Source organism: Oryctolagus cuniculus, chromosome 15 (genome assembly GCF_051225735.1).
Source record: "Oryctolagus cuniculus isolate XC-2025 breed Fujian yellow rabbit chromosome 15, ASM5122573v1, whole genome shotgun sequence".
In the NCBI taxonomy this organism is placed as follows: Eukaryota; Metazoa; Chordata; class Mammalia; order Lagomorpha; family Leporidae; genus Oryctolagus; species Oryctolagus cuniculus.
Genome location: NC_142881.1, coordinates 38,679,850 through 38,695,110, shown reverse-complemented (window position 1 = coordinate 38,695,110; position 15,261 = coordinate 38,679,850). Strand labels below are relative to the sequence as shown.

The 15,261-nt window shown below is 46.5% G+C and overlaps 1 protein-coding gene and 1 long non-coding RNA gene across 3 annotated transcripts in view; both read right to left on the bottom strand.

Annotated features, from left to right (window-relative positions):
* LOC103351369 (uncharacterized) overlaps window positions 1-7,345 on the bottom strand; it is a 133,511-nt gene extending 126,166 nt beyond the window's left edge. For both annotated transcript variants that reach the window (XR_016222137.1, XR_011382371.2), the window contains exon 1: window positions 7,205-7,345. This is a non-coding gene — a long non-coding RNA (uncharacterized LOC103351369). The remainder of the gene's footprint in view (window positions 1-7,204) is intronic.
* Window positions 7,346-10,353: 3,008 nt separating this feature from the next.
* On the bottom strand, window positions 10,354-14,868 carry PPP1R3C (protein phosphatase 1 regulatory subunit 3C). Its single transcript, XM_002718505.6, has 2 exons — window positions 14,750-14,868; window positions 10,354-12,786 (listed from the first exon to the last, which is right to left on the bottom strand). The coding sequence occupies exons 1-2, from the start codon at window positions 14,761-14,763 to the stop codon at window positions 11,847-11,849; spliced, it is 954 nt and encodes a 317-aa protein (XP_002718551.5). The 5' UTR covers window positions 14,764-14,868; the 3' UTR covers window positions 10,354-11,846.
* Window positions 14,869-15,261: the final 393 nt, after the last annotated feature.

The window sequence follows — 15,261 nt, the reverse complement described above, 5'->3', positions numbered from 1 at the left end:
AGCAAGTGTCTACTGTGCCTGTAGATACCAGTCAAATGTGTTTAAGTGATTATAAAACATTATTTACAAATGAGGGGACCTCCAAAAGTTCATGGTAAATGAAACTAAAAGAAAAAAAATGGACAACATTCTTTCACAACATAGTATCCACCAAATTCAAGGCACTTGTATAAGCAATGACACTGACCATTTAGCCCATCCTTAAAGAACTGAGGGTCCTGGGAATTTAACCATGTCAAAGCAGTCTTTTGTACATTATTAACTGAAGGAAAGTGGGTGCCCTTTAAGTAGGAAGTGAGAAGAAGTTAGAAAGAGGCAGCCGGCGCAGCGGCTCACTAGGCTAATCCTCTGCCCAGCGGCGCCGGCACACCGGGTTCTAGTCCCGGTCGGGGCGCCGGATTCTGTCCCGGTTGCCCCTCTTCCAGGCCAGCCCTCTGCTGTGGCCAGGGAGTGCAGTGGAGGATGGCCCAGGTGCTTGGGCCCTGCACCCCATGGGAGACCAGGAAAAGCACCTGGCTCCTGGCTCCTGCCATCAGATCAGCGCGGTGCGCCGGCCTCAGCATGCCGGCCGCGGCGGCCATTGGAGGGTGAACCAACGGCAAAGGAAGACCTTTCTCTCTGTCTCTCTCTCTCAATGTCCTTCCTGCCTGTCAAAAAATAAAAATAAAAAAAGAGGCAAAGCAGGATCGTGAGATGGAAACCTAATGATGGGGCTGGCACTGTGGCGTAGTGGGTAAAGCTGCCACCTGCAGTGCCAGCATCCCAAATGGGTGCCTGTTCGAGTTCTGGCTGTTCCACTTCCAATCCAGCTCTTTGCTATGGCCTAGGTCCTTGGGCCCCTGCACCCACACAGGAACTCCTAGCTCCTGGCTTCAGATAAACGCAGCTCTGGCCATTGCGGCCAATTGGGGAGTGAACCAGCAGATGGAAGACCTCTCTCTCTCTCTCTCTCTCTCTGCCTCCTGTCTCTCCTTCTCTCTTTGTGTAACTCTTTCAAATAAATAAATAAATCTTTTTTTAAAAAAAAGAGTGAATGAATGAAACCTAATGATTTGCCATCAAAATTCTCCCCAAATTGCCCTTGCTGGGTGAGAATGAGCGACAGCATTGACACATTGGTGATGGACTCTGCCGAAGCTTTCCCAGGCATTTCTGTGCGAGAGCTTTGGCTTTTTCCACACACTCTCCTCACAGGCAGACGTCATTCTTTGGCTTTCCAGAAAGTCAACAAGCAAAATGCCTCGTGCGACCCTCGAAACTGTTGTGACATTTGACTGGTCTGCTTTTGCTGGGATTGGACCACTTCTTCTTGGCAGCCATCACTTTCTGCTCTAGATCAGAATGGAAAAGCCACGTTTCCTCTCCTATCACAGCTGTTGGATGAGACTTCAGGATCCTGATCCCACTTGTTTAAAATTTCCATTGACAATTCAGCTCATGTCTGAAGCTGACTCGGGTGCAATAGTTTCGGTACCCATTGAGCAGAAAATGTGCTCCACTTTCATTCTTGCTCGGGAGTGTGTAGGCGGAAGAGTTGAGAAGCCTCTGGTGTTGGCATCATTTCTGTGGTTATGCTTGGTCCTTTTCAACAAGATTAATTTTTTTCCTCCCAAATCGACGTGAATGGTCTGCCACTGCACCTTCATCTTCAACATGGTCTCATCCCTTCTTACAGTGAGTTCTCCACTTGGAAATTGCTGATTTTTGGGGGGACATTGTTCCCATACACTTTTCATGAAGCAGCAGTGATTTCTCCATTCCTCCACCTGAGCTTCGCCCTAAGTCCGATGTCCATTCTTGCTTCAGTTTTGTTAAAACTCTTGTTACTCTGATGGGGGCTCCTTGCAAACTAAGTCCTACCACTTTTGGTGACCCAGACTAGATCCTGCTCAGACAGATTCAACAAATTACTGTAAGTTTACTTGGCTGCAAAACTTTCTGAAGTTGTTTGAAGAGCACATCATATGAAATGAGTATGAGGTATATAGAAGAAATTTTTGCCTAGAATGAAAATATTAGCAATACTTTTGGATCATCTTTGTACTCACCCCCAATTTCCTCCATTCTTCTTATCTACAACTAACAACTAGGCCAAATTCTATTTATTATTTCCCTGCTTTCCCTTATCATTTTTATATCTGCGCAAATTATGTATTCATTAAAAATGTATACATTGAAGCCAGCTTCATGGCAGTTCAAGTCCCAGCTGCTCTGCTTCCAATCCAGCTCCTACTAATGAGGCTGGGAAAGCAGCAGCAAATGGCCCAAGTGCTTGGGGCCCTGCCACCCGTGTGGGAGATCCAGATGGAATTCCTGCATCCTGGTTTCAAGCTGGCCCAGACCTGGCTGTTGAGGTCACTTGAGAAGTGAACCATCAGACGAGGATCTTTTTCTCTCTGTGTCTATCCCCCTCTATCACACTGCCTTTCAAATAGATTGTTTTGTTTGGTTTGAATCTCAAGTAAAGGAATCATAGTGGGTATCTTTTCTGTACCCTGCTTTTTTCACTCAATTTCATGTGTGTGAGATTCCTTAACATTGGTAGCAGTAGCTGCCATTCATTTTTGTTTATGTTTTATATTCCATTGAAGTAATACAAAAGAGTGGCAATGTTGTGGCACAGCAGGTTAAGCTGCCACTTGCAACATGAGAGTGCTGATTTAAGTCCCAGCAGCCTTGCTTCCCATCCAGTTTCCTGCTAATGTGCCTGGGAAGACAGTGAAAGATGGCCCAAGAACTCAGGCCCTTGCCACCTACGTGGAAGACCAGAATGGAGTCTTGGCTCCTGGCTTGGCTCAGATCTGGCTGTTGCAGCCATTTGGGAGAATCAACCAGCAGATGGAAGATCACTCACATACATATGCTGTCTTTCGCTTTCTCCATGTTACTCTGTGGGTGGGAGGGAGGGAGGGAGGAAGGGAGGGAAACAATTATTTATCCAATCTACCTTTAATGGATGTGTGTTGGTTCAGTTCTTGCCTTTACAAATGACAGTTATAAATATACTTCTCTGTCTCTTGATTTTCATGTGCAGCTGTTTCTCTGTAGGATATATGCATAGAAATGGAACTGCTTTACGTCACCAACTCTGCAATGCCAAATGGCTTCCCAAGTGGTCACACTCATTTATACTCCACCAGTAGGGTGTGACATGCATCACCTGCCAGCTTGCTAACACTTGTGTTGACAGCTGTTTTACTTTTTCCATTCAGGTAGATGTGAAATGGCATGTCACTGTTTCTGTAATTTGCATGTCCCAAGTTATGAAGGAGGTTGAGAATCTTTTGTTTATTGACCATCCATGTCTTCTCTTCTGTTAAATGCCTATTCAGGTCTTTCTGCCTCTTTTTCTATAGGATTTTTCTCTTATTAATTATCAAAATTCTTTATATATTCTGAATACTAATGCTGTGTCAATTATAGCTTCTCCAAATTTGTAGTTAATCTGTTCACTTTATGTTGTCCTTTGAAAACACAAAACTCCAAATGTTAATGTGATTACATTTATCAATTGTTTCCTTTTGGTTTTTGTTTCTTCTATTAGAAATTGTTTCCAACTGCAAGATCCTGGAAGTCCATATCATCTCCAAAAAGTTTTTTAAAGCTTTCCTTCTCATCCTGAATCATTTAATCCCTTGGAACTGCTTTTCTGTGCAAGGCCTGTGGTAGGGGCCTGGTTTCATGTTTTTCCATGTGGATAACCATTTGCTTTGGCACCAGTTATTGTGTGGTCTGTTCTCTTCCTGCTTAGCGCCATTTTCAGCTCGGTAGCAGCCATAGCTTCTTGTACGCACGGGCTTGTTTCAAGGCTCTGATTTCGTTCCATAGGAAATCTGTCCACCCCTCAGCTTATCCCCAACAATACTGGCTACTGTAACTTTCTAAGAAACCTTGGTATTTGCTGCAACAAGTCCTCCTACTATTCTTCAGGACACTCTTGAATTTTCATGACCCTTTCTAGTTCCACGCAAGTTTTAAAAGCAATTTGTCAAATTCCTTGAGGAAAAAACAAAAAAAAAAGCCTACTGGCATTTGGGTCTTGATTGGCATTGTATACAATAATTATCTTCTTTATATTAAGTCTTCCTAACCATAAACATGGAATAGTTCTTCATTTGCAAGTTCTTTTTAAAGGTCTTCCAACATATTGTTGTAATTTATTTACTCTAAACTGTGAGAACTGCATCCAGGGACTTTTTAAAAGTAAATTCTTGATTGAGATTTGTCAGAACACAAGGAATCAGGTTGCAAAGCCCTGCTAAGGCCAGGCTGTGGTTATGAATTTTAGGAGTCCCCTGCCCCTCTACCCAGAGCTAATATTAACACAGGCATCCTTCCTAGCTGAGTTTCTCTTTAAGAAGGGCTATGATCTTTTCTTAATGAACCTATGCTTTCTTGGTCCTAACTATGCCAGATATTCACTGTGACACCCCTCCCTCAGCTCAGTGGGCCTTAGCCCTTTGTCTTCTGTGACCTTAGTAAGCATAGCTGGTTACCATAGCTACTAGCAAGGGCTGGTCACCTGGGAATTCCTGAGTGACCTCCCGGCAGGTGCCAGCCTCGGCATGCATTTGCCTCTGGGCCCTGCTTTTGCTTTTGACTCAGGAGGGCAGAAGAGACCTGTCAGGTCACTCTCTCTCTCTCCCTGGCTCATCGATCCTTCGGACAACATAATTAGAAAATATTTTATCTAGCATTTTAGGTGTTTTGTCTTGGGGAGATGGGGGGCATGGGTGGATAATCTAGACTTTATATTTAATCTCACATTTTCAAGGCCAAAGCCAAATGGCTCATATTCCACAGGATATGACTGTAGGGATGCCAAAAGTACCTCTGTAGGTACTGGAACAATCCCCGGACTGCTCTAAGAAGGCCAAGGTGAAAGAGTTTCTGTCTTGGCCGGCGCCGTGGCTTAATAGGCTAATCCTCCACCTTGCGGTGCCGGCACACCGGGTTCTAGTCCCTGTCGGGGCGCCGGATTCTGTCCCGGTTGCCCTCTTCCAGGCCAGCCCTCTGCTGTGGCCAGGAAGTGCAGTGGAGGATGGCCCAAGTGCTTGGGCCCTGCACCCCATGGGAGACCAGGAGAAGCACCTGGCTCCTGCCTTCGGATCAGCGCGGTGCGCCAGTTGCAGCATGCCGGCCGTGGCGGCCATTGGAGGGTGAACCAACGGCAAAAGGAAGACCTTTCTCTCTGCCTCTCTCTCTCTCACTGTCCACTCTGCCTGTCAAAAAAAAAAAAAAGTTTCTGTCTGCTCTAGGATCCTGGTTACACATTTCAATTGCTCTAGGATCCTGGTTACACACTTCAATTTTACCAGAACATAATATTTTACACACTTCTGTTTACATTTCTAGAAGAAATTCATATAGGAAGAGGCACTGGACTCAATGTTTATTTGAGTATTTAAGGTACCATGAATAAAGTTATGACAGAGTAACTTATAGTAAAGCTTACAGTAAAACTGTTTATTATAATAACTAGAAATCCACAGAAAATAGCCCCCAAAAATTACCTGAATATATTGGAGGGTTTCTGAGACCACCAGGGACTTGCAGTAAGGAGAACCTAGAGCTTGCTTTCTCTTAGGAGAATCAGAGCTTGCTTAGGCTTCCTCTTCTGAGCACGAGGCAGATCTATATTAACACAAAGATCGACTGGAAATGCTAGGGGGAAAGTACTGGAGAGCTACCGACACCACTAGGATTTGACGGCTAGAATGAGCCGACACTGCAGCTATTTTTCATATGCTTGTGTTTGCCGATTTTGGGCAAAGGCAAGAAGCTGAAAAGCCAGGCTTGGCCTGGGAAGGCAGCCAATGGTGGTGACAGAGCTACTGACGGCCTCACAGGGCTGGAAAGAACAAAATTTAAGAATTCAGAAGCCAATATCCCAGTGAGAGGATATGCAGAAAACTGAACCTAACACTCAGCCCTTTTTCCACTCAACATATTTGCCAAACAGTGAAACTGGCCAGGAGAGGCCCACCAGAGAGTCTAGAAAGGACAGAGCGGGGTTCTGGCGGTCCCCAGGCACGGAGGGGCTGAGGGGGTCTGCAGGGCTCACACTCTGAGAGCAGGAACTCTGCTTCTTCCCTTCAGCACAGCAGGCGCGCACTGAGTGCGCTATGCCGGCAGTCAAATGGAGAAGCACCTCCTTCTACTCACTGTATACCTCTGTTACAGACAGTCCCTCAGCCAGGACACAGACCACTAACATCACTGAGTTGTCATTCGCGAAATGAACCTTCATCTCCAGCTAGAATCACGCTAAGAAAAGGAGCATCTGTGGGGAAATTATCTGTCACAAGTATTAGCATCAACTTCTATTTATCACAGATCGGTGGCCAAATCACTTGGTAGGCATTTCTCCTGTGTGATCTCATTTCTTTCTCACAACCGCTCTATGAGGTTTTCACTCCCATTTCAGAGACAGGAACACCGAGGCTCGGCAACAGCAAGGCACTTGCTGCGGATTGCACCACACAACAGGCAGAATGCATTTAAATCCAGTTCTAACGTCTGATGTAACCTTTCAACATGTGAAAACTACGCGTGGCCCTATCTGCTCTTCTGGATACCTCAAGGCTATCCTCAATTACTGAACAAAAAGCAGACCCCAGTGGTCACACTGGTGCCAGGGGCAACTGTGAGTTGCTGCTGCACCAGTGGGTCGCAAGCATTTATGAAGGTCTGCATGACGGACAGCCGCAGGGTGACGTTCCAGAGTCCCTCTCCCTCCATAGGACTTCACATGTCAGAAAGCCACACCCCTGTAGCCTGACTGGCTGGCTGGGGCTGGTAGAGGCAGGAGTCCTGACTTGGAGCCAGTCTTAGAGTCCACTGGCCCTGCCCAGAGATGCTCAGGGGAGAAGTCTGCAAGGCTGTAGCAGAGCGAGAAGAGCTTCAAAGGCTGAGCCACCCCTGAATATGGGGCACGAGGACCAGCTGGGCTCCTTCTGGTGGGCGCTATAACGCCTGGAAACTGTGGAAGCCACCTCCTAATTAGGAAGCAACCTAGCACAAAGACTGCCCAAAGTGAGCAGAATGCTAACACAAAAACTGGAGATCACCAGAGTATAAGCCGCTGAGTTAGCTAACCTAGAAACCACCCTAACTTGGGGCTTATCTCATCTTGTAAAATTAATATTTTCTTTCTTGTTTCAGCTAGTTGAGGGTGCACCCAAAAGCGCCCTCATTCACATACCTTAGGACACAAATTTCAAGAGAAAGAGTGAACGTAGATCTGAAACACTCCGACCTCCAAGCATGTTCAGGTTGTTGAGCAGGAAACAGAGTGGGAGTGGTGGGCAAGGCGTCAGACACCAGGCTCTACTATTTCTGTGACCTTGGGCAAGTTAAAAAAAAAAATAGTGAACAGAGGATTCCTCTGAACCAATCCATGACTCTGTCCTGGAAAATGGGGCAGCTAAAAAACACCTCACCCCACTTCCATCAGAGAAGCTCAACCATGAAGCATATTGCAAACACCTGAGCGCCAGGCTTTCAAAACTGGTCTGACACCTCGGCTACAACGCAGACCAACTGAATCACTCTTGGAAGGTGCAAGGGGAGGCATTAGCATTGTTTAAACCTCACCAGGTGATGCTATGTGCAGCTCAGTTTGAGCTTCACTGGCTTAGAGGGATACCCCCGAACCAGAACTGGGTGTCCACTCATTAGCAAAGAGGGAAGGGGCATGTGGTCAGGGGTCTGCAAAACTGCAGATGGGTACTGGCCTTGAAAGCGGCAACGGGCATATTAATTTCCAATCCAGGTTCTTGTCTCCCACAGAGATAAAGTGACACTTAGTAACATGCCCAAATAGGAACAAGATTTATTTAGCAGTGAGGGAATACAAAGGGCATTCATATGTGAGTGTGGGTCTCCCCAGAGAAATACCCACGATGAGTGGCCCAGCGTGCCGCCCGTGAAAGAGGGAGAGAAAACAAGAGCAGTACCCCTCGACGCGATCCATGGCGGAAAGAAACCTCTCCTCACCCACCACGCTCCACCTCCTTTTATGAGGTAGGGGTGGTGCCCAAATTGGGATTTCAAATGGGATGCAGTCTTAGCATTCGATTCCTGATGCAACACTTGCATCCTGGGAAGGAAGGCGTTATCAAGCTCATGGTTAAAGAGACAAACATCACTTTGCAGGGGAGTAAGAATTCTCGCGCACTTAAGCTTAACTAACTGCCTAGTTAACACCATTTCACTCTGAGCTTCATCCTTGTTCACCAACGAGAGGGCTTGTTCAGACCACAGCTACCAGTAGCTGCTGGAAAACCCAACTGGAGATGAAAGCTGAGGAAGAGATTCTCCCTTCGTAGGCTGAAGGACCACCCACGCTCAAGCAGAATCTTTAGATTCCCACTGATAAAGGCACGCAGTCCACTCCCATGCTGGAGTTGTCCAGTCCTGCAGTTTGGAGACAAGCTAAAAGTACACGCATAAATTTAGGAAAGAACACAGCCCTGAAATAACTGAATTAAATCTTATTTTTCTGGAGCAGAGTATCAGGTACCCCAAATTCAAGTCATTCTCCCATGTTCAATTTTTTAAAAGCTGAGATATCAGGGTGTGAAAAGTGGATCATCTCAGGAACACCCTGCTCTCTGACCAGGTCCTCCCTTGGGAATAACTCAGGGACATGCCAGCGTTGAGCCATCAAGCTGACACAGGTGATTAGCAAGAGTTGGCCAGAGTCACGCCTGCCTAGATAGAGCCCTCCCTTTTAAGAGAGGAAGGCCACTGGAGAAGGAGGGTCATTCCTTTAAGAAGGAAGTGTAGGGGCTGGTGTGGTGGCATACGGGGAAAAGCCACCATCTGTAGTGCGGGCATCCCATGTGGGTGCCAGTTCGAGTCCCAGCTGCTCCTCCTCTGATCCAGCTCTCTGTCGTGGCCTAGGAAAGCAGTGGAAGACGGCTCAAGTGCTTGGGCCCCTATACTTGCATGGGAGACCCAGAAGAGGCTTCTGGTTCCTGGCTTCAGATCAGCCCAGCTCTGGCTGTTGTGGCCATTTGGGAAGTGAACAGTGAACCAGTGGATGGAAGACCTCTACCTCCCCTCCAACTCCCTGCCGCCTCTCTGTAACTCTGCCTTTCAAATAAATAAATCAAAAAAAAAAAAAAAAAAAAAAAAAAAAAAAAAGGAAGCCTAATGCATCCAGAGAAACACCAGAACACCAGACAAAAGCCACAGTCCAGCTGACTCTACCTGCCCCAGGACCTTGAGCTTCCTCTATGTGAGTTCTTCTTTTGTAAAGGTAGGCATTTGAGTCCTGTGGTCTCCAAGGTCCCTGTCAGATGCAAATGTGATTTTTCTCTATCCCTCAGGCAGGTGCTCTTCACCCAAACACCCACAGGATGGGAGAGCCAGAGGAACCAAAGCAGAGGTTACAAATGCCAACACCTGCAGAGGCCAGCAGATAGTGCAAAAGAAGGCAGGCATTGGTGGGGACTCTGGCCAACACAACGCAAGCTCCATGTAGGACACCGTGCCCACCTAAAGGGGGCAGCTACTATTCAACTCCAAATAGTAATTATCAGGAGGAAAGATCTTGCAATTTTTTGAGGGAAAAAAAAAAGAGACCTATAGTTTTTAATGTAGTCTGCTGATTGCTATATCTTGGCAATAAGTTCTTTTTTACAAAAAAAAATCCTATATGTCAATACATCTGTGAGCAGATACAGCCTGCAACCCTGTAGTTTGTAGTCTCAGTCACAGAGGATGTTACGACATGATATAAGTTTACTCTTCATAACTGGGCTTTTCCATTAAGTGGACCATTGGTTTCCCTTTAAGATGCACTGTGCACAAGTTCTTTCTGGAATTTTAGGCAGAGCTGGGGCAGCAACCTGGGTCCACGGATCAGATTCCCCCATCCCAAGAAGCCATGCTTCTCCCGTTGGTCCAGGACTGATGCCCACTGCCCATCCCTGTGCACTTGCACGCAGTTCCAAGTTTTGCCCCTTCAAGAAGATGTTAGTGCTCAAGGGGTGGGAGCCCCTCCACTCCCTCCCACATTATCTCCTCCCCCATTTTAAAGCTGAGGTGTGGCCTCCAACATAACCTTGACACGGCAGAGAGTGTGAGTGATGAATAATAACCACAGACGAGGACAGTCAAGGGGCCACACTGAGCAGCTCCAGTCACTCTCCCTGGGCCCCAGCTCCAACAGTTAGGAGGAAGGACACGCGGTCACTAATACGACTGGGGCCACGTGAATACCATCGGGTAGCTCCACTTCCTGATCCAACCCAACCCAGTTCAGTTGTTCTGAAACCAGATAGGAGACTGCCAGTTGACAGTTTCTTATTTAATGGTGGCTTGAGAAGAAAACATTCTCAGGTCTTGTATCAAACACATTTATTCTTCAAATGATAAGCTCATCAAGGATAGCTAGAGGACAGTGAAGTAGTGTAAAAAATGATAGGATCTAGCCGAAACCCCAAACACTGTCACAGTAGAGCTACTCCAATCGTACTCTTCCAGAATGGCAGAACACACATGTTCAAAGTAATGGTATCCCCTTCACACCTCCAAATGGATTTATAAAATGATTAAAGCAAGCATTCCAGGACTCCTGTCCTTAAGATTTTACAGAATGGAGTTATACACACATGAAAACAAGTATATTACAGCACATCAAAAACAATTCACATCCATTTTTGGGGAAAAAAAGAGGCACTTGACTTTAGGAAATTAAGACAGCAAAACAAAAATAAGCAAGAGAAAGATGTGGCACATACTGGATTCTTGCATCTAGTGTCAGTCCTAACTTCAAATTTCACATCTAAAAAGTGTGGCAGAAAAAAGAAATGAGTCACCTTCAATATGAAGGATGTGAATTATGTACACCGACAGCACTCCCCAAAATATCACAGCATTGCAAGGGGGAGGCCAGTGTACACAGGGGACCTTACGAGACTAGAAACTCATGAGTTACCAGATAACCATTCAGATATTTGGGTTAAGCAACCACAGTGTTCTGGTTTAACTGAGGCACTTGCAAAGAGCAATCTTTGACATGACATGGAGTCTATACGTGTTGCTAGCCATTGATGGTGGTATGGTTTTAGTTAGGCAACATTCTGTATCAAGAACCCGAATATTTTGCCTTGATCACAAAACTACTCATAGTATTGGAACCGCAAGGCCAGATCTGCTTAAACTTTCTTTCAATTGTGGATTTCGAAAGATCCAGATTAAAGGGGAAGGCTTCATCTGAGATCTTGTCCTTAACTTACAATTCATCTTCTTCCAACACCAGCCAGCACCCTTAAAGCTTATTTGGCTTTTCTTAGACTAAGAATATATAGAAGGGGTCTTCTTCCCTTCCACACATTATTTCCCCCAGAGAGAACTGTAAAGCCAACTTTAAAACACAGAATAACCTTATGTTTTCTCACCAACAATCAAGAGTCAGATCTCCCACTCCGACTCTGATGTGACTTCAGAGCCCTTTGTGTACACTTTTCACACGTTCCTCATACCATCAGCACAGCTTCCTGTCACCACCAATTGTCCTCTTCCTCAACTCCTTGCCCAACCTGAAAGCTAGTGAACTGAGAGGGAAGAGGGAAGGGCACTGCAAAAGGACTACTCCCATAAAAAAATCAGCTCCCAGGCTATTAGCTGATCCTCAGAAGCAAAAATGGGTGGTATCATCCAACGACATCCCAACACTAAATTCTCAGTGGCTATCTTTTCTATAGCCAGGTCTCAAAAGCTCACATCTAAACCTACAGATGGAAAGTAGCAAAGACTTCCTAATACTGAGCATTGCAGACCTAGAATTGCATGGGGAGCATGGCAGGTCAAGGCCAGTTACTGGGTTGCTAAATTCATCGATAAGAGGCTACGTTCTCCACTCGCCCCCAGCTCTGCCACTCTGGAAAGAGCCCACTAGCCAGCCTTGGACTGCCAAAGACTGTGGGCTCTAACTCGGTCTTAGGGGGTGCCTGGTGAAATGCACAGTCTTGGGGTGCCATTTGTGTCTGCACCCCATCAGGTTTCCATTGTACATGCACAATTCTGTAATTCTGACCCTCGTTGTTGTCCCAGAAGACCTGCCCGTTGGCATGGTAGGAAATGCAGAACTCAATTTTCTCCTCCGTTGGAATGACAGCGGGTAAGTCAAGGGCAAACGAGAAGGTGTCACTCTCCGAGCCGCCATACACATTCTTCATGTAGACGCAGTCCACGTCGGTGTAGCTTTTCCAAGTATCAAACGTGATTCGGATTTGAACCTTCTTCTCAAAGCTCATGTTTTTCACCTTCACAGTCCCAGTCACTGTTCGCTCTTGCAGAGAGCAGTTCTCCAGGCAGACAAAGTTCTTCTGGAAGTGGTTCCGGAAGCTTAAGTAGTCAGTTGAAGGCTGTGGGAAATCTAAAATCAGATTTTTCTCCTCGTGGAGTTTTAAGCCAGAGGAGATGTCGTTCAAGTCCAAGAGGTCAAACTGGAGATCCCACGCTGGTTCCTCTGGGAGGTCAGAGAAGACGTGGATGGCAGTGAGCGAGAGGCCCTTGGAATCGGCGAACACAACCCGCTTCTTGGCTTGGTTGTGTGAGCGCTTCCAGCCGTTCTGCGATTTGGCTTCCTGCTTTATGTTGAGACACGGTTTCAGAGGCTTCAGTTTATTCACAAAATGTCTTCGTTGAAAGTCATTGTAAGGACCCAGAAAACTCTTCAGAGGGGGCGAATGGGCCAAGCAAAGGCTCATGGCCACATCCACTGGCATGACGGAGCTTGTCAAAGGACGTGGATCTAAGACCTGGATCATTCTGGAATGTAAAAGGGAGAGGGGTCATCACCTGCACTGGGTCCTTACTTCATAAGTACTATTTTTGTGCAGACTGAATTCCAGCCATGTAGTAAGGATCAGGCAGGTGCTGTTCTATGGAGCAGGAGGCGGCAGTGTTAGGTGAGCCCACCTGCATCCTATGTCCACCTTCACTGTCGGCTGACTGCAGGGCTGCGGGTTAACTGCTTAACTTTTTAGGGGTGGGAGGGGTCTCTGTTTCTCCTTCTGCAAAACAGAAGTGTTGGAAACGTAATGATCTCTACACAACTTTAAGAACCAGGGCTCTGAGATGGTTCTCAACCCTGGCTAGTCACTGTGACCTTGAGAATCGGTTGGTTTTCTTTCTTCTTAATTTGAATACTTAGAACCCCTGTGGATGGAGCAAAGGAAGCAGGGATGCTCAGAAAGCCTTCCAGGTGGGTCTAACAATGAGAGAGGTTTGGAAGCCTCAGATCCAGTCCCTCCGCTGCCTTTGCTTATTTTGCTGCTCAATGATTTATGCTGCTTTGGAAAGGTAAGCCACTTGGAAAGAAAAAAGATTCATTAATAAAATTTGTATGCAGTGGTTTTGAGAGTGACAAGGCTAGGGAGAATGGAAGGCAGAAAGTTACCTTTGCACTTTGTCATGTTATTCCTCATGTTTCAGAAGTAACTGACTGAAACAAGTCAGCAGTTCAGGCACTTAAAGAAAAAATTTGCATAACCTGTATTTCCTATGGAAACATGCCCACGGCAAGTCCGCATTTAAGTGGGAAAACTAATGACCTGAAAATTGGGCTTTTTAAAAACTATATATTGTATTTGAACTTATAAATATTTTAAAACTTTATAGAAAACAAACTAAAAAGTTAGTAATTATCTCTAGGTGATAGGATTTCACAATTATTTTTGTCTTTGTACTTTTTTGGATATTTTCTAATGTTTTGGTGATGGACATTTATAAGCGGAAAGACATTAAAGCTATGAAAAATTTTTAACATAACTATGCTCAGCAATAAACCAAGAAGAATCCTTCAAGAAGGCTTTTCTGGTCTTTGGTTCACATTACATTTGGCCAAGGGCATGGGATTGAGAGTTCCCCCGTATTTCAGCCTTATGGATTCAGAGCTATGTGTATCCTGTGCACAATATTTCCAAGTCTGCCTTCATTGCTCATTAGAGCAACTCCAAGCACCAAGCAAGCGCTCATTCTCACAAAATGAATAATAAGGAGCACTCGCAGAACTCACTTTATCAGCGCTGGGATTTTTCTGGGTGACCTGCAGACTTAAACAAATGAAAGCTAAAGCTATCACTCTGGGTCTAATAATAATGAACAGGCTAGATTTTTAGAGAAGGCTTCTGCTAAGTTATGTCTGGGCAAGCTATTAAAAGTAGTTTATGGGAGCCTGGGTTTGTTTGTTGTCTTTTGCATTTATGGAAAGACAGTTTTAGTACTGGGCTATTTCCTTGGAATTTTCAGTCCTGGCCAAGAGTTAAAAATAATAGTTTGCTCCAACTCTGAGACCGAGTTTGCTATGGCGAACCGTGATAAGATTGTGAAAGCGTCCAGTAGTTTTGCACCAAACTAAACTATCTAACCAACAAGATGAGAGGTCTGTTCCCCCAAGCCCGGCTGCCCGCGTCCGAGGAACAGACTTGCAGGACCAAAAGAGAAGTCTTATCAGTGAGGCAGATGGAACTATAGCTGACTCAGGTTTAAACAGTTTCTGGTTAAGGATGCTGATTGCCAACATACGTTCTGCTTAAGACACACACTGCAAATTTCCGTACCTCCCAGGCCCCCTGAGTGCCGGATTCAATCTAGCAATCTGTCAACTTGCCCTCCTCTGGGGTCTCTATCTGCAGAAACGACAGAACGAAAACGCCCCCACCCCATTCCAGTCTGCATGCATCTGCACGTTTCGCCTGACTCGGGGGTTGCAGAGTCGCAGCCAACATACCTGGTGCAGCTCATGAGGCAGAGAGGCGGGGCTGACCGCGAAAGCCTGCACCCCGCTGCCTGCGCACTTTCGCCCTGCAGCTCCCAGCAGTGCCCCCTCGCAGGTCGCTCCCGCAGATTGCGGGTCAGGCGCCAGAGAGACAGCTTATCTGCTCGGAACCACGTGAACGGATCCCTTGGACCAATCGCCGGGCCGCGGGCCCGCTGGCGTGACCAACCAGCGCCCAGCTGCAGCTCGAGCCCTCTCCCCAAGGACGCGATAGCTGCGGGGCTGAATGTGCCCAGCGCCAGCTGGGAGCCCCGGGATTTGGGGACTCCTAGGCCAGCTGGACTGAGCGGCGTAACGCGAACCCTGGGCGAGGGGGTGTGCAGGCAAGTCATGCAAGGAGCCGGGAGGCGGCGCCCAGCTCACCAGCCAGCGCCTCGGGAATCCGTCTGCGGGTGTGTGCACGGCTGAATCTGAGCACAGCAAGTTGTGGCTGGCTCCCGACGTCTTCAACGTTTGCATTGTTC